This window comes from Cannabis sativa, chromosome 1 (genome assembly GCF_029168945.1).
Source record: "Cannabis sativa cultivar Pink pepper isolate KNU-18-1 chromosome 1, ASM2916894v1, whole genome shotgun sequence".
Lineage (NCBI taxonomy): Eukaryota > Viridiplantae > Streptophyta > Magnoliopsida > Rosales > Cannabaceae > Cannabis > Cannabis sativa.
Window position 1 is genome coordinate 46,547,894 of NC_083601.1, and position 25,214 is coordinate 46,573,107.

Sequence of the window (25,214 nt, forward strand, 5' to 3'; positions counted from 1 at the left end):
AATTTTTTCTTGTATAATTTTTTTTTTAACATTTTGTTTGTTTAGTGCTAATCAAGTACCTTATATTTTATAATTTTATTATTTTGTAGGTTTTCAAATTTTTGGTGTGATTTTGTCTTATATATATAAGTCATTCTTTTCTGTAAATTTAATCTGTATACATTTATCTTTTTGTGATTCATATCACTTTTGCTTGTACTTTTTACTTCTTCTTCTCTGTATTAAATATATTGTAATAAAACAAATAGGTATTAGGTATATAAGGATCATAATCATTAAATTAAAATAGGAAGATATATAAGATCAGTAGGAGGAAATTACATCATCTCTTTACAATTTCATTCAAATCATGATGAAGTTTTTTCAATGAAGAAACTTATGATGAAGTATTTATATTGAAATTGAATACATCTAATTTGGTAAAAGACAATATAAAGTACGAAAAGAAATTTCATTATATGCTTAGCTTTTCTTCCTGAAGTCTAAAGGTTATTATTATTATCATTTTATTTTATGATTCTACTAATATTTTAAAACCAAAACTTAAATAGTAATAGAGTATTTAAATAGTCTATTGCATGCATGTTTTACTAAAATTTTGAAAAATTGAAAATAATTTACAATATAAAAAATTATACTCAAAAAAATCTATTTTTCTTTGAACCTGTTTTCAATATTTTCTGTAACAAAAAGTTAATCATTTGGGCAGCCTCAAGTGTCAACATTTCCATATACCGAAAGGGATCATATCATATATTTGTGGACTAAAGAGTGATCGATCCCAACATCATTATTGTGAAAAATATATGTCTAATTAACCAAGCAGCCTTCACCACTACTATTTTGGACACTACTGTGTCGAATGTGAAAAATGTCAAAATCCATTCATTTTAAACTTGTTAAAATTAAATAAAGAGCATATATTGTCAAATCTGGCTACTTGGAGTTACGTACCATTTGATAATTTTTAAATATCAATGAGATGCATAATATATATATGTACTCTTGAGACAGAGACTAGGTCCAGTATACACATGTGTACTGTATACAATATTCCAACGTGTTAGTTACAGTAATAGACGACAAACTGCTAGATGTTAAGTGTGTGGGACCACAAAATTACCAGTTGCAGATGCAGTGGTACTCGTTAATTATATATCATGTACTGTGTGACATTTTTAGTTTTTTACCAATTCTTTTGTTTTGTTATTATATAAAAACATGCATGGTCTTTGCACATGAAATTATTAGTAGGTGAGAATTCCTTTTCATACTCTATCATGTATATATGATGTGTTTACTAATTAATTAACTCAAAATTTCTGAATTAATTAGTTTTAAAATATATTTAGTGTTTTTTTTTCAGGTATTATAGTACTGCTAAATACTAATAATAAATATCATTATACTTCACTAAGAATAATCTGAGATATGGCAAACTATATTGCAGGGGCCTACTATTTAATTTTTTTCTTGTTAAGAGAGAGATTGGAGGGTAAAGGCCTATGGGGTGGCTAAATATAGTTTTACTATAATATTATTTTGAACTCTCTAATTTATAATATCTACCCTTGGTATTATTAGCTCTATAAAATATATTCAGTTGTCATTTATAATAAATAGGGAACCTTATATATAAATGTATATGCTGAAATATATATCACTTACGTACATATTTTGGCAAAAGAAAAGTACATACATATCAGATCATTATATATATTTATGTATAGTAATGGATATTACGATCATTTTTTTTGTTAATAATGCTTTGTGGTCGGCTACATCATTTGCCAACCTATAATTAGTACTAAAATGCTTGCTCAAATTTTATGTATGATCAACATGATTAACTCATTAGATATTCGTATGTTGAGTTAATTATTTTCTCTCCTATAATGTTATAATAAAAAATTATTAAGTAGTGATCATTATGGGTGACAAATGTAAATGTATATATAGGTGATTAATTTCTTATTATGAACCCAATATATAGAGTACGTATTTTTCTCACGCGATTAAGTATAATATATATTTACTGGAAGTACTGAAGCAATAAAGGTGAAGTAGTTCAATTTCTCTTAATTTGTATATATTATATAAATAATCCAAATTAAAAATTAATTAATATCAAGACAATGATCATCACTTCTCTCTTATATGGCCCAACACCATTCCTATTATATATAATATATATTACGTAGAATATGTTGGAGCATGCTTTTGTTATAAACACAAAAAGAATATATGTGGCCATTTATTATACCCAAAAAAAAAAATGCATGTATACAGTCATGTATGGATCTATGTGTATTAAAATATATGGCTCTAATGAATTGGAGCTAATTAACTATTATTTAGTTTATCTATCGGATTATATATATATTGCTAATATATATATAGTAGTGAAACGAAACCTAACGTGGTCCATGTTCTCACTTGTTGATGTATTATGTTAATTAGTACGTAATTATTATTAGCTTAACATATATATTGTTAATTATCAAAATTAAATACTAACTATTTAATCATAATATATATTATTTTTATGATAATTTAAGTGGAAGCTCTCACAACATGGGTGTGCAGTGTTCATGTGTCAATCTGGTGGCCCTAATCAACACCTAATAAACCCTAAATAAATAAAATATCGCTTAATTAATTAATTAATTGAGAGTGGTTATTTTGTTCTTAAAGACAAATGAGTGAATTTTTAGGAGTAGGCTATCGTAGGAGTTGGCATATAATTTATATAGTTAGGTATATATGTTGTTCTTAATTATTTATTATACATTCCTCCCCCACTTTTCTGGACAAATATCATATCTATATACTATACACGCATCATTAATTAGTTTTTATTATATTCTTTACATGTATCATGTATATGTATCCATTAACAAAAGACACATGACATAAGAAAAGAATTATAAGGATATAAATGAAATGAGATACACAAATAATAATATAAATACACAGTTGTCAACCATTACTACATATACCATTACCATGCACGTTAAGAAAAGGAATAAAAAGCCATGAGGAGTATTATTGTTACATGTTACTAGTAGTATCTGATATTTTCTAATTTGTAGTAGGAGTATGTAGAAAGTCATCAAATTTAATTGTAATCGACCGATTAAATCTCAATTGATCTAATAAAATTGGATATCTAATCATTATAATTAGATCGGATCGGATGTAAATTTTAAAAATTCAATCGAATTGGATCAGTTGTTAGATAGGATATCTAATCAAGTGAATAACCGAATCGAACTGATTCAATTATCATCCAATGGTCATCCAATTATATTTATACTTTTAAAATACATTTATAATTTTTATATATTTAATATATTTTATTTAAAAATTATATTAATTGATTTAATATATTGTTAACACCTGAAATTAAAGAAAATAAACTTTAAATCTAAATTATTAATTCTCATCTTTCTAAACGTTAATAAAATTATCAATGCGTATTGAATAAGTTTTATTTTTTTGACAGTTTTATTATGAGATCATGAGAATTAAGTTGGACTAAACTAATATTTAGTATATATGTTAGATTATTAGGTTTAAATTATGTTTCTTATATATATTTAATAAAATTAACTTATATAGTAGCTAAAATAGATTTGAATATGGATCCTATCAAATCCAATAAGCTAGTTAATGCATCCAATAGAATTGATCTAATCCAATATATCTATTGGATCAGATTGGATCGGATAGATTGGATCGAATGACTCAATTCGATATTAGATTGGATCGGATGACAAAATCAAATATTTAATAAATAATTAGATTGAATCAGTTGGGTTCAAAGATCCATTGAACATGATCTAGTAAATACTCCTACCTTTCAAATGTGGTGCCAACAACTAATAAGTAATATTTTTAAGACTTGTTATATTAAATTATATTAAAAAACTGATTTTTAATTATACTAAAAGTGATATATATGACAACAAAAAAGTTATAGTATCAACGCTAGCTACTTTTTAACATTTCTCTAATAATAATCCACAATTATGGAATGCGATAGAACAGAGTTTAGGTAAGTACTTGGTAACCATATATACATATAATAAGGTCTTTTTCAAAACAAAGTAGATAATTACTTTCCCGTGAGTATTTTTGTGCTTATCCTTGTCAACATTCACCACACCACTACTATATACAGAAAAAAAAAAAAGTAATTAAAATGTCACATAAAATTTATAATTAACGAGCTAGCTAGTGCATAAAAAGAATCTTTAATTAGCAAGCATGCAGGGAATTTGACCACCAACTATATATATATGTATGAGCATTCTTATTAGGCAATAGTGTAGCAAGAGCCGGCTCTGAAATAAAGTAGGCCATAAGAAAAAAAAAAAAAAATTGGGCTCTTATGTTAGAAAAAATATAGTATTTTCAAAATCGGTAAAAAAATGTATAATTTTAAAAGAGGAAAAAAAAAATTTTGGGCCCCTGGGTTGGGTGGGCCCTAGGCACAGGCCTAGCCCGCCTCTTCCCAGGGTCGGGCCTGAGTGTAGCACTTTCTTGACATGTCGCATTGTGATTGGCTAGCGATACTTTTTAAAAATTATTATATTAAATTATATAAGACATGATATTTAGTTAGACCAATAGTGACATTAACACATAGGAAAATGTTAGTCACCACTGATGCCTTTAACATTTCTCTATGTGTATATATGTCGATGGAGAGTAAGAATATATTAATAGGAATTTGAGAGTACACCAATTAAGTGGGATTGCCTTGTGTGGATTTTTGATATGATAATGCGGCGATGAGTAGTTGAGTTTTCGATTAAAAATGATGATGATGACAACCGACTTAATTTAGTGCAATGCAAGTGTAATAATTTCGACAGCATTTGCCATTTTCTTTTTCTTCCTTTTTTTTTTAAATCTAAAGACATGTCGGTTCAGGCTCTTTTTCATTGGACATTTTAAGGAGTAGTAGCAGTTTGAATAAAAACACATCTATAGCAATAGCAAATAAAATATCATGATTATTTATTTGATCCTTTTTAGAAAAATAGTAATTATGTACTTTTATGTATGGTAGGTCATATCCTTACATTGTCACCATTAGTGGCACCCAGGTATAGATCCGGCACTAAGTGAGGCGAGCCAAATATTATTAGTATATATAAAAAAAATATTAAATAATAAAAAAAATATAATAAAATTACAATATAAATATGAAAGAAATAAATTTTGACATCCTATTCTACTTTCTTTCCCTTTCAATATATTTTCTTTTTCTTTCTACAAAACACACTTGTTTTTTTTTAATCTGATGAAAAACAAGCTTAATTATTAAAGTTTTAATGTAGTAGAAGGGTACATTTTTGGGGCCTCGGAGCAAGTTGGTCAAATTATGTAAACAGCTTACTTTTAATCTGTAGAAAACAAAAGTTTTTGTGTTAGAAATTAAACTAATTAATTAGATATCTCCATCAAAAACGTTACAAATAATTTGATATATATTTAAATTTATTTTATATATATGGGGAAAATCGTTCCAGTAAATATATATATAGACATTGAATATAGATTGATGTAGAGATTTGTTTTATTATTTGACTTTTGAAAGGGAAAAAGGACATTTGTATTGTGGCTTTTCATGAACTGAAGAAACCTGTTCCATAACTTTTATGTGAAATGATCTAAGCAAACTCCTATTATTGAAAATATACTCATGCATGCATATTCATGAATTGACATTACTTCATTAATTTAATCTTTTTTTTTTCTAAAGAAAAAACATATATATTTTATAATTAATTTGTAACATGTAAAAGTTAAAAATAGCTGCATGTTATAAATAATGACACACGATGATCCTATATATTACTATTTAAACCATGTTATAAGTTTAGTGTAATCGTAACACAGTCATCATCATCATTATAATTCAATTAATTCTTCGATTGTTTTAGTTTTTGTAAACTTTACGATAAAACACTCATAGTAGAATATCTATCTAAAAAAATATTATTTACAAATAACTTTTAATTTATTATATAAAAATTAAATTATAGTTTAAATCGATTATAAATAATAATAATCCCTAAATTATAATTATTTATAATTTCTTAATTAAAATATAATTTATTTAGTAGTTTCAAATGTATATTATTAGATAAAAATTCTACTGTATTACACTACTTACAACTTGTATTACACTACTTACAACTCTATTAGTATTTAAGATTGTATATATGGTTGAGAAAATTGGAATAGAACCGGTTGATAATAATAAAAGTAACACATTTATTTTATATATGTGATATTATTTTTTTACAGATAAAAATATTTCTAATAAACTCCATATTTATATTTATGTAATATCAGTACTTATTCACCATTACAATTTACATCATTTATATAAAAGCAAAAATGACCTTAATGCCTTTCTCTTATACTCTTCCTTCAGTTAAAGATTTATAGTACATTACACTCTCATTACTATTGCTATAACAATCCAATGTTGCTATTAAACACCACTTTAGTGGAGTAGAATGGGGTATTTAAAAGTTGAGTAGGATGACATATTTGAAAGATATATTCCCATATATAGTTTTGGTAGGTTAAAGAGCCAGATATATGCTTCTCAGGGACACCCAAGCTACCCAGCAACTGGTAGGTTGGGACTGTTTGACCACAAGATTATTAATTACAATATTATATGATTACTATTATATCCAAAGTTTGCAAAAAAAATATTGTAACTTTCATACAAACTAACAAATACAAAATGAAACTAAGGATTTTGTTTTGTAAATTAGTGGCCGAATAAGTTGAAGGGGAACAACTGAACCAAGGTCCAAAATCATCAAGCAACTTAGGCCTAAAATTTGGACCATATCACCAACTGGGCCTATGCTGAGGTCTAGAATACCCATAAAACTTGCCCAATATGGTTAAAGGTAAGGCCAGAATGAAACAAAGATCATCACTGAGATCATGAAATCAAGGGGACCCAAGACCCATTTTCGAATTCAGTTTTCTGGTCAAGTGGTATTTCATTGAATTAAGAAGAATAATAAGATCTTGTTGGTTGGGTTTTTGAAAACTACATTTGAAGCTCTAAAAGTAATTTACTCTAATTATCACTAATTAATTTTGAGATAAAATTTGATAATGTATCACATCAATATTTTTAATGAACTTTCTATCCATAATTCTTGTCACTATCCTTATCCTGTATTTAAAGACTTTTACGATGTACAATTTTTTCTTTCTTACAAGTTGTTAGTACCCACCATTGATCAGGAAAAAGTTAATAGTAGACTCCACTCCAGTGTCTTTAATTTTCAGTATACTAAACCCATAGATTTATCTATATTTGAAAGAAATTGGCAATTTTGAAAATAAATTTTTAGGCCGGCCCAACAAAATGAGAGAAACACAGAATGAAGTTTTTTTTTAAAAAAAAAAGCTGAACAGTATCATTTGTAGTGCAATTTGTACACCCTAATCTTTTTTTGATAACTGGCCGGGTGCACCCTAATCTTAATTACATTTTTTTTTTCTGTAACTATAAAAATATTTAAAATAAGTAAGATTAATGATATTTGATAGTGTGTGTATAGTTGGTCATATTTTAAAAGTATATATGAGATATTTGTTTAAAAACTGGTGACATGTGAATGTGATAGAGTATAGTTTTTAGTTGTGTTATTTTGGTCGTTGGTGCTGGGCACGAGATGGTACTTACTGGTATTGGTGTTACTACTTGGCGGAGACTTTTTTCTTGAATGAAAATTATAATTTATTAAACATATAATTCTGCTAATACAATAGACTGCAGAGCATAAAGAACATTACTCTTAGTAAAAAGACAGTCACACCAATAACAAGCACCACGTGTCATACCGTGCACGACTTTATTAGCAAACCATTTAACATGACAAATAAAAATATTATCTAAAAAAGAAATCATAAGCTGACATTTTTGAACAATTTACTAATCTTCCGTCCCTATTGCAAGCCACGAAGCTAGTACCAACCTGGTTTGTAGCTTCAAAAACAGCTCCATCAACAATAATTTTGAGCTTACCTACTGCTGGTTTGATCCAATAATCGTTGTTGTCAACATAATATGAGACTTGATACTTAATTGCACTAATATAAATATCATAACGAAAAATATGTTAGACACTATTAATATCTTTTAACATTTCTCAATTAGTTATATTAAAAAAATAAATTAGTAAAAATTGAATTTACAATGGGAAATTTGAATTAATATGCTTAAATTACCTAATAATTTTTCCCCTAAATGCAAAGTTAGTAAAATTGGTCATATATGACCACTTTACCAATTTTCCTAAATTACCCCTCTCATTTGAAACCCTCTCTCTTCCTCTCTCTTCGTCTCTCTCAGCCTAACAAACCCAACACCCAAAACAACCCATTTCAGCCACCACGGTTATCGCACAGCCCAACTCGCAACCCACTCCGACGAACTCACAACCTACTCCGACGAACTCGCAACCCATCTCAGCCCCCTTCTCTCTTCATCTCTTTCTAACCGAAAGAAAAAAAAAATTCGGACCCCATCGGACCCAATGATCCGACCATCGGACCTGGTGGTGTTTTTTTTTCGGTTAGAAAGAGATGAAGAGAGAAGGGGCTGAGATGGGTTGCGAGTTCGTCGAGTGGGTTGCGAGTTCCTTGAAAGGCTGCGAGTCCGTGTGCTAACCGTGGTGGCTGAAATGGGTTGTTTTGGGTGTTGGGTTTGTTCGGCTGAGAGAGACGAAGAGAGAGGGTTTCAAATGAGAGGGGTAGTTTAGGAAAATTGATAAAGTGGTCATATATGACCAATTTTACTAACTTTGTATTTAAGAGAAAAATTATTAGGTAATTTAAGCATATTAATTCAAATTTCCCTTTACAATCTATTGTATTATTTTATAAAAATATAAAATTTAAATTGTAATTTAACAAAATAAAATATCTCATCAATACTTTTATAAAATATAATATTTGAAATAATATTTTGGATAAAAATTACGGAACAGATTAATTTAGGAATATCTCATTATATCGTTATATATTTGGGGGCTTTTCTAGAGAGAGGGTAGTCAGAGATTAGAGAGAGAGAGAGAGAGAGAGAGAGAGTGACCTTGAAGGGAAGACCAAATAGGATTTAGGGCTAGGGTTTTTGAGCACAGTTTGCTTTGTATTTTTCTGCAATGGAAGAGATTACGGATGGCGTCAACAACATGAATGTCGCAGATTCTCAAAAGAGGAACCGTATTCAGGTCTCCAATACAAAGAAGCCTCTTTTCTTCTACGTCAATTTGGCAAAGGTAAAACCCTAAACCTCACCCTGGTTTTTTAATTCTTCATATACTCATCAAGTTTGATTTGATTTAGGGTTTAGGATTAACAAGTGTTTCACATTTTGTTTCCAATTTTCAGAGATACATGCAACAATACAATGAGGTCGAGCTCTCAGCCTTAGGAATGGGTATGGATATCTTAAAACTAATTGCTCTGTATTTTTCTTTTTATATAATTTTTACCAGTGTTGGAAATATTATCGATTATGTGGCTGAATCCAAATAAGCTCACCTTGCCAATCTCAGGTCATTAATTTGTTGGATTAAAAAAAGTTATTTGTTAACTTGAACAACTTGTACCTACAAGCTAATGTGACTTTTGATTACTTTTTTAATTGATATTGTACCAAACTTTTTTGTGTGAAGTACTATGAAACCTTCTTAGGAGCTGTTAGGTAAGCCTAAAATCTGTGATGGTCTTGACTAGATATTACCTGAGTACAGTCCATTAAATTTGTACTAGTTATTACTTTCAATAGAAAGGTAAAGATGGATGGGTTTTTATGACAAATACCAAGTATGGAAGATATTATTGTTTATTCTTTGCTTGGTGTTATTCGGTCTTTTATTTTTCTATATGGCTTTGACCTTGGTCTGGGCTGTGTCCTACCACCATGTTTGTTGTTACTATTTTTTGGATTTTGAATGAAGAAATTTCTTATTACAAACCAGAAAAGTAAAGGTAAGAGAATAATAGGGATGGTTTTTTAATGATTCTGACTGTAGAAAAGTTATATAATGGAAAGGTGGTAAATGGATTGAACCTTGTATTTTCTGTTTATAGGTGATTTGCGGTTTATATGTTTCTGTATATGCTATTGTTTTGTTAGTTGCTATACTTTATGTGTTTTAATTTGTTTCTGGTTGTACCATTGCAGCTATTGCTACCGTCGTAACAATTGCAGAAATCCTAAAGAACAATGGGCTGGCTCTTGAGAAGAGTGAGACTAAAACTTCAATTTTGCTCTTGCTAGTTATTTGAAAGAAATGCTTAATTGAACTAATAACGATATTAACACATATGAAGGTGTTAGGCACCATTGATACCTTTAACATTTCTCTACGTGTGTATGTACACCAATTAAGTACATATTAATGGGAATTTGAGAGTACACCAATTAAGTGGGATTGCCTTGTGTGGATGTTTGATATGATAATGCGGCGATGAGTAGTTGAGTTTTCGATTAAAAATGATGATGATGATGACAACCGACTTAATTTAGTGCAATGCAAGTGTAATAATAATTTAGACAGCATTTGCCATTTTCTTTTTCTTCCTTTTTTTTTTTTAAATCTAAAGACATGTCGGTTCAGGCTCTTTTTCATTGGACATTTTAAGGAGTAGTAGTAGTTTGAATAAAAACACATCTATAGCAATAGCAAATAAAATATCATGATTATTTATTTGATCCTTTTTAGAAAAATAGTAATTATGTACTTTTATGTATGGTAGGTCATCTCCTTCCATTGTCACCATTAGTGGCACCCAGGTATAGATCCGGCACTAAGTGAGGCGAGCCAAATATTATTAGTATATATAAAAAAAATATATATTAAATAATAAGAAAATATAATAAAATTACAATATAAATATGAAAGAAATAAATTTTGACATTCTATTCTACTTTCTTTCCCTTTTAATATATTTTATTTTTCTTTCTTCAAAACACACTTGTTTTTTTTTTAATCTGATGAAAAACAAGCTTAATTATTAAAGTTTTAATGTAGTAGAAGGGTACATTTGGGGCCTCGGAGCAAGTTGGTCAAATTATGTAAACAGCTTACTTTTAAGTACTGCAGAAAACAAAAGTTTTTGTGTTAGAAATTAAATTAATTAATTAGATATCTCCATCAAAAACGTTACAAATGATTTGATATATATTTAAATTTATATTATATATATGGGGAAAATCGTTCCAGTAAATATATAGACATTGAATATAGATTGATGTAGAGATTTGTTTTATTATTTGACTTTTGAAAGGGAAAAAGGACATTTGTATTGTGGCTTTTCATGAACTGAAGAAACCTGTTCCATAACTTTTATGTGAAATGATCTAAGCAAACTCCTATTATTGAAAATATACTCATGCATGCATATTCATGAATTGACATTACTTCATTAATTTAATCTTTTTTTTTCTAAAGAAAAAACATATATATTTTATAATTAATTTGTAACATGTAAAAGTTAAAAATAGCTGCATGTTATAATTAATGACACACGATGATCCTATATATTACTATTTAAACCATGTTATAAGTTTAGTGTAATCGTAACACAGTCATCATCATCATTGTAATTCAATTAATTCTTCGATTGATTTAGTTTTTGTAAACTATACGATAAAACACTCATAGTAGAATATCTATCTAAAAAAATATTATTTACAAATAACTTTTAATTTTTTATATAAAAATTAAATCATAGTTTAAATCGATTATAAATAATAATAATCCCTAAATTATAATTATTTATAATTTCTTAATTAAAATATAATTTATTTAGTAGCTTCAAATGTATATTATTAGATAAAAACTCTACTGTATTACACTACTTACAACTCTATTAGTATTTCAGATTGTATATATGGTTGAGAAAATTGGAATAGAACCGGTTGATAATAATAAAAGTAACACATTTATTTTATATATGTGATATTATTTTTTTAAACATTAACAATACAAGAATATTTCTAATAAACTCCATATTTATATTTATGTAATATCAGTACTTATTCACCATTACAATTTACATCATTTATATAAAAGCAAAAATGACCTTAATGCCTTTCTCTTATACTCTTCCTTCAGTTAAAGATTTATAGTACATTATAGGAATGTCAGTCGGGCCGGGCCCGGCCCGGCCCGCCACAAACCCGGCCCGGCCCGACATCACTTTGGCCCGGCCCGGCCCGGCCCGACTCCTTCTTTTGGCCTAGCGGGTCAAGCCCGGCCCGAGATAATCGGGCCGGGTTAGGCCCGACCCGCTTTTTTTTTTTTTTTTAAAAAAAAAAAAAATACTTATTATTTTGTTTTGTTTCATTTGGGTATTTAATTAGTAATGGTTTTATTAAATAGTTAAGTAATAATACTGCTTGTACTTTATTAGCTTCTCATCACTTTTTTTGAACAAGTTTGCATAATATTAGTATAGAATTTTTGAATTTGTCATAATTCCTCTCCAAAGAACATCATATAACTATGAGAAATACTATAGCTAACAGTATTTATAATGCATCTTTCTACAAAAAAAAATATATATAAAAATAAAAAAAGAGCCTTCAAAACACCTGAACTAAGATCAATATTTTCTTAGAAGGGGTATAAATGCAACTTATGGAAGGTAGATATTAAGCTAAAGAGTAAAGACAAACAGCACTTGTGGAAAATATACATCAGACGTTCATTGACATAATATTGCAAGCAAAAGGGCCTCTTGTGATTTCAAGGGCAAGGGAGGGATCACTAATACAATTTATCACAACATCCAGGCACTAATACACGCCCGAAATAATTTTTTTTTTTTTTTTTAATTATGGTCTCAATTCCTTTAATGGGTTTCTCACCAAGCATAGTAAAAGGAGATCGAATCAACCCACCACAACTCAAAACCCATAAACACATGATCATCGGCAAATTGCTTAGCTACCCAATTATTGTTTATATGAATTAATAAATAATATATATAGTTAAAACTCAAAAACAAATACCTGTGACTGTGAGACTTAGAGGACTGCCTAAGCCGTCTATCTTTCTTCTTCGAATTGAGGAAAGTGAATTTGTTTCCTTGGAGTTTCAGTCACACCCACTTTCTCTTTCTCTCTCTCTCTCTCTAATTTATTTGTTTATTTTAATAAATAATAACTACTTAATATTTGAGATTGGGTCTTGGGTGGCAGAGGTGAGGGAGACAGAGTCGTCGGCGGCGGGGCTGGAGATGAAGGAGCCACGGAGTGCAGAGTCTGAGAAAGAAGTGGTGAGATTTAGGTTTAGAATTTGAGATTTTTTTTTAGGGATTTAAGTTTTTTTTTAATATTTGAAACCGGGCCGGGCCGGGCCCGACCCGAAATAATATATACCACTTTGCTAGCCCGAATCATTCGGGCCACAGTCGGCCCGTCGGGCCGGGGGCCCGGCCCGGCCCGCGAAAATAGCCCAGATTGACATTCCTAGTACATTACACTCTCATTACTATTGCTATAACAATCCAATGTTGCTATTAAACACCACTTTAGTGGAATAGAATGGGGTATTTAAAAGTTGAGTAGGATGAGATATTTGAAAGATATATTCCCATATATAGTTTTGGTAGGTTAAAGAGCCAGATATGCTTCTCAGGGACACCCAAGCTACCCAGCAATTGGTAGGTTGGGACTGTTTGACCACAAGATTATTAATTACAATATTATATGATTACTATTATATTTATATCCAAAGTTTGCAAAAAAATATTGGAACTTTCATACAAACTAACAAATACAAAATGAAACTAAGGATTTTGTTTTGTAAATTAGTGGCCGAATAAGTTGGAGGGGAACAACTGAACCAAGGTCCAAAATCATCAAGCAACTTAGGCCTAAAATTTGGACCATATCACCAACTGGGCCTATGCTGAAGTCTAGAATACCCATAAAACTTGCCCAATATGGCTATAGGTAAGGCCAGAATGAAACAAAGATCATCAGTGAGATCATGAAATCAAGGGGACCCAAGACCCATTTTCGAATTCAGTTTTCTGATCAAGTGGTATTTCATTGAATTAAGAAGAATAATAAGATCTTGTTGAAATGAAACATAATTTTTTTACTATTACTTTGGTTGGGTTTTTGAAAACTACATTTGAAGCTCTAAAAGTAATTTTGCTACTAGTTAGGTAACCAAAATCAATAACTTTAACTTGGGATATTTTCATAAATATCCAAAAAAAAAAAAAAGTTAATTTTTTTATAAAAATACAGTTATATGAAATTTTAAATATTTTACTATTTATGTTTTTTAAAAATGGACTATTGATGGTTTCATTTTTTATTTTTTGTAATATTGTTGTTTGTTTTTTAGTTATTTGTATGTCATTTTTTTGTTGTTTTTATGTTATTTTTATAAAACACCTTAAAATTGTAATTAAAAAAATATAAAAATATACAAAAAAAAATTATTTAATGTAGGAATTTTAAGATAGAATTTACTATCTTGCCCCCTACACCAACAAACAAACGAATCAAATACCAAGGTCAATTTCGACCTTTCTCTGTTCACTTTGACTTTTCAAAGTTAACCCCAAAACGACCCCGTTTTGTCTTTGAACAAAACCTAGGAATGGATCGAGAACCTTCTCATTTGTTTCCTTTCTCTCTGAAATGCTAGAAACCCTAGCAGAGAGTTTCTCAAAGAGAAACTCGAATCCAAACCCTAGAAACCCAGAAATCCCAAACACAAACCCAGAAAAAAGATCAGATCTAAAATGATCTGATCTTTACACCCATACACACACAAAAACAGAAAGATCTAAGTTTAGAAAACACCAGATTTTCCCGAAGTTCACCAATAAATTGGCTACGTCTCCGTTTGAGCTGCTCCTCAAATATGAGAGCTCGATTCCACTATATCAAGTCGATCTGAAGTACAATCATGAAGATTCCAAGTCACAGGTAAATTTTGACTGGTAATCTTAAGTTTAATACAAGTGTTTATGTGTTTATTCTGTGTTTAATCCCTCTCTCTCTCTAGATCTAACCCCTCTGTTGTTTTTCTTTGCATGTACGAGCTTCAATCTCTGATTCTTCAAGCTTCAAAGTTCTGTATCTTGAAGAACACCCTCAACCAACTTAATCTGGTTATTTTGCTTGAGGTATATTTATAGATCTAGGGTTTTATTTTAATTTCAGCATGTGTTTAATATTGTTAGTTACTGATATTAGTTAGGTATGGATTTTCCTAATCCATTCTAACTAATTTCAAGTAGAATTAGAGTCAAGGCCAACTTAAAGGATTTTGTATATATTTCCTTTTCTCGTCCTTTCAGACTGTCCGAATACGCTTAAGCGGAGGATTATTTTTTTAACAATTTCCACCTAATCCTTCACTCGAGCCGATATTATAAAGGGTCGAGTCATTTCGAGGGTCATGCCTTTCCGTGATCCAAAGGATCACCTTATCTCGATCCAACTCCCTATTAAGTTTAAAACAATGTTTAAACTTAGATAGGTGATCACTTTAGTTCCCATGTCTCAGTAGGTTCTCTTCGTAGGCACCTTGTCAATGTTTATGTGTCCCCGTGTCACTTTATCTCCGATGAAGTGGTACTTTATTTCTATGTGCTTGGTTCGTCATGGAACATGTGGTTTCGCATGTGTACACAACTCCGGCTATCGAGTAAATTACCGGTTTTGTGTCTAGTAATCTTAGTTCTTCTAGACTCCTTTAACCCATATGCTTTCTTTAATGGCCTCCGTAGTTGCAATGTACTTCCGATTCGCCAGTGGATAATGCCACAACAAAGTTGTAATTGGACTTTCCAACTTACACAATTTCCTCCTAAGCAGTAGTATATAGGCCGATGTAGATTTCCCATCGTCTCTATCTCCAAAGATAGTCTCGCATCACCGAAGCATTCTATCACGTGCTTCCTCGTTGCTTGTACTCGAGTCCCAATTTAGTTGTCCCAATTAGGTACCTTAGTAACCATTTCATACAAGAAGCCGTTGTGTCTTACCAGATTTGTCATGAATCCGCTAAGTACACTAATAGCATAAGCAAGGTCGTCCGGTGCTTACCATTAAGTACATAATGTATCCAATAGCATTAAGATAGGGAATTTTACTCATTTCCTCCTTCTCACTTTCGCTCTCGTGGCATTGCTTCTTAGATAAGGTGTGAACTGTGAGGCCATAGGTTGGCTAGCAATTTTAGATCCCTTCATTGAGAATTTCTCAATTATCTTGTGTATGTAGTCTTCCCGATTTAGAATAAGTGTCCCTTCGCTTTCCGTTTTCTTAATAGAGATTCCCAAAATCTTAGTAGCTTCCCTAGGTCTTTCATTTCAAACTCGCATTGAGTAGGCCCTTCATCGTGTTTACTCTTGCCCTTTCTTTACCGATTATAAGCATATCATCTACATACGAAGTAGATATATGACTTTATTAATATCGCACCTTTGTAGTACAAACAAAGGATCACAAGTAACTTTAAAACCCAGCCTTTAGCATAAATCCATCAAACCTTTTATTCCATTGCCTAGAGACTGTTTTAACCCACAGCTGACTTAACTAGCTTGCATACATAGTTTTCCTTCCCTTTTTCAATATATCCTTTAGGTTGTCTCATGTAGATCTCCTCTTCTAGTTCACCATGTAGGAAAGCAAGTAGTAACATCCATTTGGTCAATTTCTAGGTTGAATCGAGAGTACTAGACTTAGCATTATCCTTATAGTCTTGTATTTTGCAACTGCAAACACTTCATTAAAATCTATACCCTCCTTCCGTGTAAACCCTTTGGCCACTAATCTGGCCTTGTATCTTATAGGTTCATTCTTAGTTCTGCCTTCTTTCTCCTTGAATAGCCATTTACACACTATGCTCTTGTCTTTAGGTTTAGGTGCACTACAATCCAGTTCTCGTTCTTCTTAAGAGATTCCATCTCTTCATCCATCGCACCTTTCCATTTCCCGGAATTTGGTCCTTTAATGGCCTCTTCATATGATCGAGGTTCATTATTGGCCATTTCCAAGCTCACTCATAAAGGCATATGCAATGTCTTCATCCCAAATATTAAAACTATATTTAGGATTAGGTCTTTGCAATTCTTCGCTCTCGTCCTCGACTAGTTGATAATCCCCCAAGTCTTCTCGAGTGCCTTCATCAACAATGTCAAGCAGTTGTCTTCATCAGTTCCACCCGAACTCGGTTTCCTGTGTTCCACTCGAACTCGATCTCCCCGGTTCGTTCGTGTGTGTTCATCGGCTTTGTTCCACCCGAATAGATCCGCTTCTTCATTCGTGTTACCCGCATTTTCGGTCTTTTGTACCCGCACTAGTGGTTAGAAGAAATAGGCAAACATGGAAATATATCTTCTTTAAATATTACATCCCCGTTTATTAATAGTTTTAAACCCTTTTTGTTCCCAAACCCAAAGTCTATATCCCTTAACTCCTTCCTGATATCCCGTAAAACACATTTCATGTACTCTGTGTTCTAATTTCCCCAACACTTTGGTGTGCATATGCCGCACAACCAAACACTCGAGATTAGATAAGTTAGAGGTTTACTGTACCATTTTTCCTCAGAGTTTTGAATCCATTTGCACCGGATGGACTCCCTGTTAATTAAGTACACAAATGTTAGCTCGCTTCTCCCGTAACCTCAGGATAGTCCGCATTGCAAATGTTAGCATCTCACTTTGTCGAGAATGGTCTGTTCATTCTCTCCGCAACTCCATTCTCGTTGGGGTGTTATTCTAACCGTCCCGTGTCTCGTATGCCATGTTCTTTACAAGAATTGTTAAATTCATCATTACAAAATTCTAATCCATTTGTCATCCTGTAGTTTTTAATTTTTCATTTGTTAAATTTTCCACAAGTGTTTTCCATCGTGTAAACTTAGAAAAAGCCTCATTTTTATGTTTTAACAAAAAATCCAAACTTTCCTAGAAAAATCATCAACAATAGATAAAAAATATACACGACCACCATGAGTACTTGTTTTCTCTGGTCCCCACATGAATCGAGTGAACATACTACAGTATTTTCTTAGTGTTGTGTGTGCCGGTGGAAAATTTCGGTCTATGATGTTTTCCAAGTACACAACAACTCACAAAAATCAAGTTTGCATACCTTGTCTTTACTTTAGTAAGTTGCTGTTCACTCATTAGTTGCGATCCTTTCTCAACATGTGTCCTAGCCTCTTGTGCCATAGCATTGCATTTGAGTTATCATTGTTGCTGTGAGCGAGTGTAATTGCAAGGTACGAGCTTGGTTGTCCTTTTAAGTAGTATAAGCCTCCATCTTTGTGTCCTTTCATGATAGTTAGGGCTCCTTTGCTTATTTTCATTTGGCCGAGATTCAATCTTGCTAACTATGCCTTGGTCATCTAGAACACTTAGTGAAATTAGATTCCTAGCTAGGTTAGGAACATATCTAATTTCACTTAGAGTTACGACCATTCCATCATGCATTTTAAAGCTTATAGATCCATGACCTTGTATATCACGAGTCACAAGTTATTTCCAAGTATAACTACTGCCTCCATTTGTTTTCTGAAATCAAACATAAAAGCTTTATTATTAGTCATGTGGAAAGTGCAACCAGTCAAGGATCCATTCATCTTTGATGGATGGTCCAACTTGGTACACTTCACCACTTTCATATCCGGTAAGTAATATTAGCATCATGCATATCGGATTTAGGTTTAGAGTTTGAGTATTTAGAGTCTCCCTGTCCATGTGGTTTTTGTTTGTTATTTCTTTTCAAGAAATAACGTGATCTCTTTGAAATGCCCGGGTTTACCACGGTTATATGACCATTAGTTTCATCGAGTTTCTAGGGTTAGAACTTGATGCACTCTTTGAAAACCTCCTTGTTTGTTTGAACCTCTGCCTTGACTTCTACCTCACTGTTATTCCAAGGTTTTCTTGGACACAGTGCGCCCTACTCGGAGTTGACTTCACCATTAGAATGTCCACCTTTCTCTGTCCTCATTTAAGTCTTTAGATTTGAGTGCGAGAGATCACCTCCTACAGGGTTATAGATGTCCTTCCATACTTAATAGCGGTCTTGACTTCTCTGTAGGATTCAGGTAATGAATTTAGAATAATAATGGCACGGTTTTCATCAACTTAGTGCCTCATTTTCCCCCGAAATTTGCAAGTTCAATATGCATCCTTAAGAATTCATCCAAATTTTGATCAAGGGATTTGGATGAACTCATTTGCAAACCCAAAAATCCTTTCCTTCAAGAATATCTTGTTGGTTAAGGATTTACGGTTGAAAACTTGTTCTTCCGAGTTTCTTCCAAATGCAGGCGAGGAGTTTCTTCCTTATCAATTAACTTTGATAATGGCATCGATAAGTTAAATATCATGATACCAGTAGCGGTTTCAAGTATTCTTCTTGTTGAATCTTGGTAGTCATACAGCCATTCTATAGGGTCATTAAGTACTTTCTCGATAATTTACGGTGAGCCAAGAGTGACTTAATCTTTCTCCTCCAAATCCTATAATCACCAGAACCATCAAATTTGTCAATGTCAACCTTTAAATTGCTCATAATTAATAAAGTTATGTAAAATCAGATGAAATAGATAATAATAGGCAATTCAGTTATAATGGTTATTAGAAAATGTCCCAGAAATCCTTTGTTAAAGATTTCAGATTGGTGTTGTTGAGTTCTTGAATTTCTTGTTTGTGTTTCTTGATTTCTTGCTTGAGTTCTTATCCTTCTTGATATGTTTGAATGTTGATCTTTCCAGCTTCAACCAAGCTCTGATACCATTGTAGGAATTTTAAGATAGAATTTACTATCTTGCCACCTGCCAAACAAAGCAAACGAATCGAAATACCGAGGTCAATTTCGACCTTTCTCTGTTCACTTTGACTTTTCAAAGTTAACCCCAAAACGACCGTTTTGTCTTTGAACAAAACCTAGGAATGGATCGAGAACCTTCTCATTTGTTTCCTTTCTGCGAAATGCTAGAAACCACGAGGAGAGTTTCTCGAAGAGAAACTCGAATCCAAACCCTAGAAACCGAAATCCCGAAACACAAACCTGAAGAAAAGATCGGATCAAAATGATCGATCTTTACACCCAATACACACACGAAAACGTGAAAGATCTAAGTTTAGAAAACACGAGATTTTCCGAAGTTCACCAATAAATTGGCTACGTCTCCGTTTGAGCTCCTCAAATATGAGAGCTCGATTCCACTTATATCGAGTCGATGCGAAGTACAATCATGAAGATTCCAAGTCACGGGTAAATTTTATTTGGTAATCTTAAGTTTAATACAAGTGTTTATGTGTTTGATACGTGTTTAATCCCTCCTACTCTCTACAGATCTAACCCCTCTGTTGTTTTTCTTTGCATGTACGAGCTTCAATCTCTGATTCTTCAAGCTTCAAAGTTCTGGATCTTGAAGAACACCCTCAACCAACTTAATCTGGTTATTTTGCTTGAGGTATATTTATAGATCTAGGGTTTTATTTTAATTTCAGCATGTGTTTAATATTGTTAGTTACTGATATTAGTTAGGTATGGATTTTCCTAATCCATTCTAACTAATTTCAGTTAGGGAATTAGAGGCCGAAGGCCAACTTAGGGATTTTGTATATATTTCCTTTTCTGTCCTTTGTATCTGGTCTGAATATCAGTTTAAGTGGAGGATTATTTTTTTAACATTTAATCCTAAAAATATTAAAATGTTGCCAAAAATATTACTTCGTGTAAGTAGCCTTTAACTTTTAGCTCTTAAAATTTAATTTAAATAAGTAAGATTTAATAGATTTCTCGTAAACAACTTCTTGAGAAGCTAAAAATAGAAGCACGAACACAACTAAACAAACTCGTACTAGAAGTACACATTCACTTTCATAAACTATTTTGGTGTGCTTTAAGCAAATCTCAAGATTGTATTTTCTTATATCTCCTCTCTCTCTCATTCTCTTTTCCCTTATTTCATCATTTTATGTTATTGATCTAATAATAAAAGTCTCTTTGGTTGTTCATATAATTTACAATTTGTAGTTTCAAATTCCAATTAATTCGGACTAAATAATTTGAGATCTAAACAAGTAAATTCAGTGTCAATAATTTGGTCGATTCGAACTGTTTATAACTTTGTGGTTCGGTCACAATTTTAAATTTTTTACTTGTAGTTCAAACCAAATCAAACTGTTTTTATACATATATAAGAAGATTTTTAATTTTTTTAATTAAATATTAATATGTAAGAACAATCTTAGGCATAATATTTATAGTTGCCTTAATATTGACTTTACCAATATCTAGTTTCATTGTTGTTTACGTATAATACTTTAAAGTAAAAAAAAAAAAGAATGAGAACATTTACGAATTACAAATCAACCCATTTTTAAGTGGATTAGTTTGGTTTTGTTTGAGCATTTAATTAGTTTGGTTCGGTTGATTTTTTTTTTTTTTTAAAAAAAAAACTAATATTACTGGTTTGGTTAAAAAATAAATAAAATTTTGAACCAAACTAATCCATTGATAACATAGTCTTTTGGATAATATTGTTCTTATTAAGCCACATATAAAAATATAAACTACTCTACTCATCTCTAATTAATTTTGAGATAAAATTTGATAATGTATCACATCAATATTTTTAATGAACTTTCTATCCATAATTCTTGTCACTATCCTTATCCTGTATTTAAAGACTTTTACGATGTACAATTTTTTCTTTCTTACAAGTTGTTAGTACCCACCATTGATCAGGAAAAAGTTAATAGTAGACTCCACTCCAGTGTCTTTAATTTTCAGTATACTAAACCCATATATTTATCTATATTTGAAAGAAATTGGCAATTTTGAAAATAAATTTTTAGGCCGGCCCAACAAAATGAGAGAAACACAGAATGAAGTTTTTTTTTAAAAAAAAAGCTGAACAGTATCATTTGTAGTGCAATTTGTACACCCTAATCTTTTTTTGATAACTGGGTGCACCCTAATCTTAATTACATTTTTTTTTCTGTAACTATAAAAATATTTAAAATAAGTAAGATTAATGATATTTGATAGTGTGTTGTGTTATTTTGGTCGTTGGTGCTGGGCACGAGATGGTACTTACTGGTATTGGTGTTACTACGGTTGTGGCGGAGAATTTTTTTTTTTTTTTTATTTGTGAATGAAAATTAAAATTTATTAGAGAGATAATTTCGCTAATACAATAGACTGAAAAGCATAAGGAACATTACTCTTAGTGAAAAGACAGTCAAACCAGTAACAAGTACCACATGCTATATAGTGCGCGACTTTATTAGCAAACCGTTTAACTTGACAAATAAAAATATTATCTAAGGAAGAAAACATAAGCTGACATTCTTGAACAATTAAACTAAATATAGATAGCATTGAGACAGAATTACGAATGGTCTCAACTAGGGCCGACCCTGATTTTTAGTGGGCCATAGAAAAAAAAATTATTTTGGGCTCTTATTTAGAAAAAAATATAGTATTTTTCAAAATCATTAAAAAAATGGTATAATTTTAAAAGGTAAATATTTTTTTTTGGGCCCTAGGCACAGGCGTAGCCCGCCTATGCCCAGGGCCGGGCCTGGTCTCAATTACTAAACTGCAATCAGTCTCAATGATCACATTCGACTTATTCTTCTGCTTGATCCAACTTAGTGTCTCCATGACGCTCAAAATTTCTGCAACAGTAGGTTGACAGCTTGTGGTATAAACCGTTGAAAAAGCCTCAACTAACCTTCCATCCCTATTGCGAGCTACGAAGCTAGTACCAACCTGATATCAGTGATAGTTAATTGCACTAATATAAATATCATAACGAAAAATGTGTTAGACACTATTAATATCTTTTAACATTTCTTAATTAGTTATATTAAAAAAATAAATTAGTAAAAATTAAATTTACGATCCATTGTATTATTTTAAAAAATTTAAATTTAAATTGTAATTTAACAAAATAAAATATCTCATCAATAACTTATATAAAATATAATATTTAAAATAATATTTTGGATAAAAATTACGGAACAGATAATTCTAATTAATTTAGGAATATATCATTATATCGTTATATATTTGGGGGCTTTTCTAGAGAGAGGGTAGTCAGAGATTAGAGAGAGAGAGAGTGACCTTGAAGGGAAGACCAAATAGGATTTAGGGCTAGGGTTTTTGAGTACAGTTTGCTTTGTATTTTTCTGCAATGGAAGAGATTACGGATGGCGTCAACAACATGAATGTCGCAGATTCTCAAAAGAGGAACCGTATTCAGGTCTCCAATACAAAGAAGCCTCTTTTCTTCTACGTCAATTTGGCAAAGGTAAAACCCTAAACCTCACCCTGGTTTTTTAATTCTTTATGTACTCATCAAGTTTGATTTGATTTAGGGTTTAGGATTAACAAGTGTTTCACATTTTATTTCCAATTTTCAGAGATACATGCAACAATACAATGAGGTCGAGCTCTCAGCCTTAGGAATGGGTATGGATATCCTAAAACTAATTTCTCTGTATTTTTCGTTTTGTATATTTTTTACTAGTGTTGGAAATATTAGGCTGAATCCAAATAAGCTCAAGCTCAGGTCACTAATTTTTTGGATTAAAAAAAGTTATTTGTTAACTTGAACAACTTGTACCTACAAGCTAATGTGACTTTTGATTACTTTTTTAATTGATATTGTACCAAACTTTTTTGTGTGAAGTACTATGAAACCTTCTTAGGAGCTGTTAGGTAAGCCTAAAATCTGTGATGGTCTTGACTAGATATTACCTGAGTACAGTCCATTAAATTTGTACTAGTTATTACTTTCAATAGAAAGGTAAAGATGGATGGGTTTTTATGACAAATACCAAGTATGGAAGATATTATAGTTTATTCTTTTCTTGGTGTTATTCCGTCTTTTATTTTTCTATATGGCTTTGACCTTGGTCTGGGCTGTGTCCTACCATGTTTGTTGTTACTATTTTTTGGATTTTGAATGAAGAAATTTCTTATTACAAACCAGAAAAGTAAAGGTAAGAGAATAATAGGGATGGTTTTTTAATGATTCTGACTGTAGAAAAATTATATAATGGAAAGGTGGTAAATGGATTGAACCTTGTATTTTCTGTTTATAGGTGATTTGCGGTTTATATGTTTCTGTATATGCTATTATTTTGTTAGTTGCTATACTTTATGTGTTTTAATTTGTTTCTGGTTGTACCATTGCAGCTATTGCTACCGTAGTAACAATTGCAGAAATCCTAAAGAACAATGGGCTGGCTCTTGAGAAGAGTGAGACTAAAACTTCAATTTTGCTCTTGCTAGTTATTTGAAAGAAATGCTTTAAATAAGATCTCAATTTTTATGTATTCTTAAAATAATTGCAGAGATTATGACATCGACTGTTGATATAAAGGATGATTCTAGAGGGAGACCTGTCCAAAAAGCCAAGGTGACCTTTCTTGCAAAACCCTGGAGCATTTTGGCTACTTGAGAAGTGTTCTTAATATTTAATGTCAGTTATACTAATAGTACATTTGTGACATTCTAACTTGGTTTTTCACTCCTTCCTAGATTGAGATATTGCTTGGGAAAACAGCAAATTTCGATGAATTGATGGCTGCCGCCCAAGAGGAGAAGGAAGCTAGAGAGGCCGCCGAGGAGCAGAGCTGATCAAAGATGTGACCTCATAGGACCACACCCTTTCACATTATGCGTTCTAGATCGATTAATTCTCTTTTTTTTTTTTGCCATTTGTATCATCCAGCTTAGATTACGTTGTTACTACCTTACACCCTAGTGTACTTTTCACCATATTGGAACTACTTGTTTTTTTATTTTTACACTTTAAAACAGTTTTTTTTTTTGCATTTTTTATGGAATTCTACATAGAAATTCTTATTGCAACTAGCGCTGCAACCTAAATTGCAACAAAAAATCGTACAGAAATTCTTATTGCAACTAGGGCTGCAACTATTTTAGAAATTCAAACCGCAAATTAAAAAAAAAAAAAGTTAAAAAAATAATATACGGGGTAATTTCCCTTTTATTTATTTATTTATTTCTTTTAACTTATTTATATTCCAAATCCGAAGCATTGAAATATAATCTTCGTATCATTATTTTTTTAATTGTTAATCGAAATGCCTATAATTAATTTCATGATCCC

At 31.3% G+C, this 25,214-nt stretch overlaps 1 protein-coding gene and 1 long non-coding RNA gene across 3 annotated transcripts; one reads left to right on the forward strand and one right to left on the reverse strand.

Moving 5' to 3' along the window:
- Positions 1-9,078: 9,078 nt before the first annotated feature.
- Positions 9,079-24,952, forward strand: LOC133039195 (uncharacterized protein At2g34160-like). Of its 2 annotated transcripts, none has more exons than XM_061118032.1 (5): positions 9,079-9,332; positions 9,445-9,493; positions 10,244-10,306; positions 24,433-24,497; positions 24,620-24,952. In XM_061118032.1, the coding sequence occupies exons 1-5, from the start codon at positions 9,216-9,218 to the stop codon at positions 24,716-24,718; spliced, it is 393 nt and encodes a 130-aa protein (XP_060974015.1). In that variant the 5' UTR covers positions 9,079-9,215; the 3' UTR covers positions 24,719-24,952. The 2 variants fall into 2 exon arrangements, with proteins under 2 accessions (XP_060974015.1, XP_060974013.1); XM_061118030.1 differs by lacking the exons at positions 9,079-9,332; positions 9,445-9,493; positions 10,244-10,306 and adding exons at positions 23,140-23,384; positions 23,497-23,545; positions 24,275-24,337.
- Positions 10,243-13,670, reverse strand: LOC133039199 (uncharacterized). The gene is made up of 2 exons (XR_009688611.1): positions 13,079-13,670; positions 10,243-11,159 (listed from the first exon to the last, which is right to left on the reverse strand). It is a non-coding gene; the product is annotated as an uncharacterized LOC133039199 (long non-coding RNA).
- Positions 24,953-25,214: the final 262 nt, after the last annotated feature.

Excerpts from the sequence above, each read along its gene's own strand:
- LOC133039195 (XM_061118032.1), top strand. The coding sequence starts at position 9,216 with ATGGAAGAGATTACGGATGGCGTCAACAACATGAATGTCGCAGATTCT. Across the intron at positions 10,307-24,432 it reads TGGGCTGGCTCTTGAGAAGA|AGATTATGACATCGACTGTT; the intron begins GTGAGACTAAAA and ends AAATAATTGCAG. Across the intron at positions 24,498-24,619 it reads GACCTGTCCAAAAAGCCAAG|ATTGAGATATTGCTTGGGAA; the intron begins GTGACCTTTCTT and ends ACTCCTTCCTAG.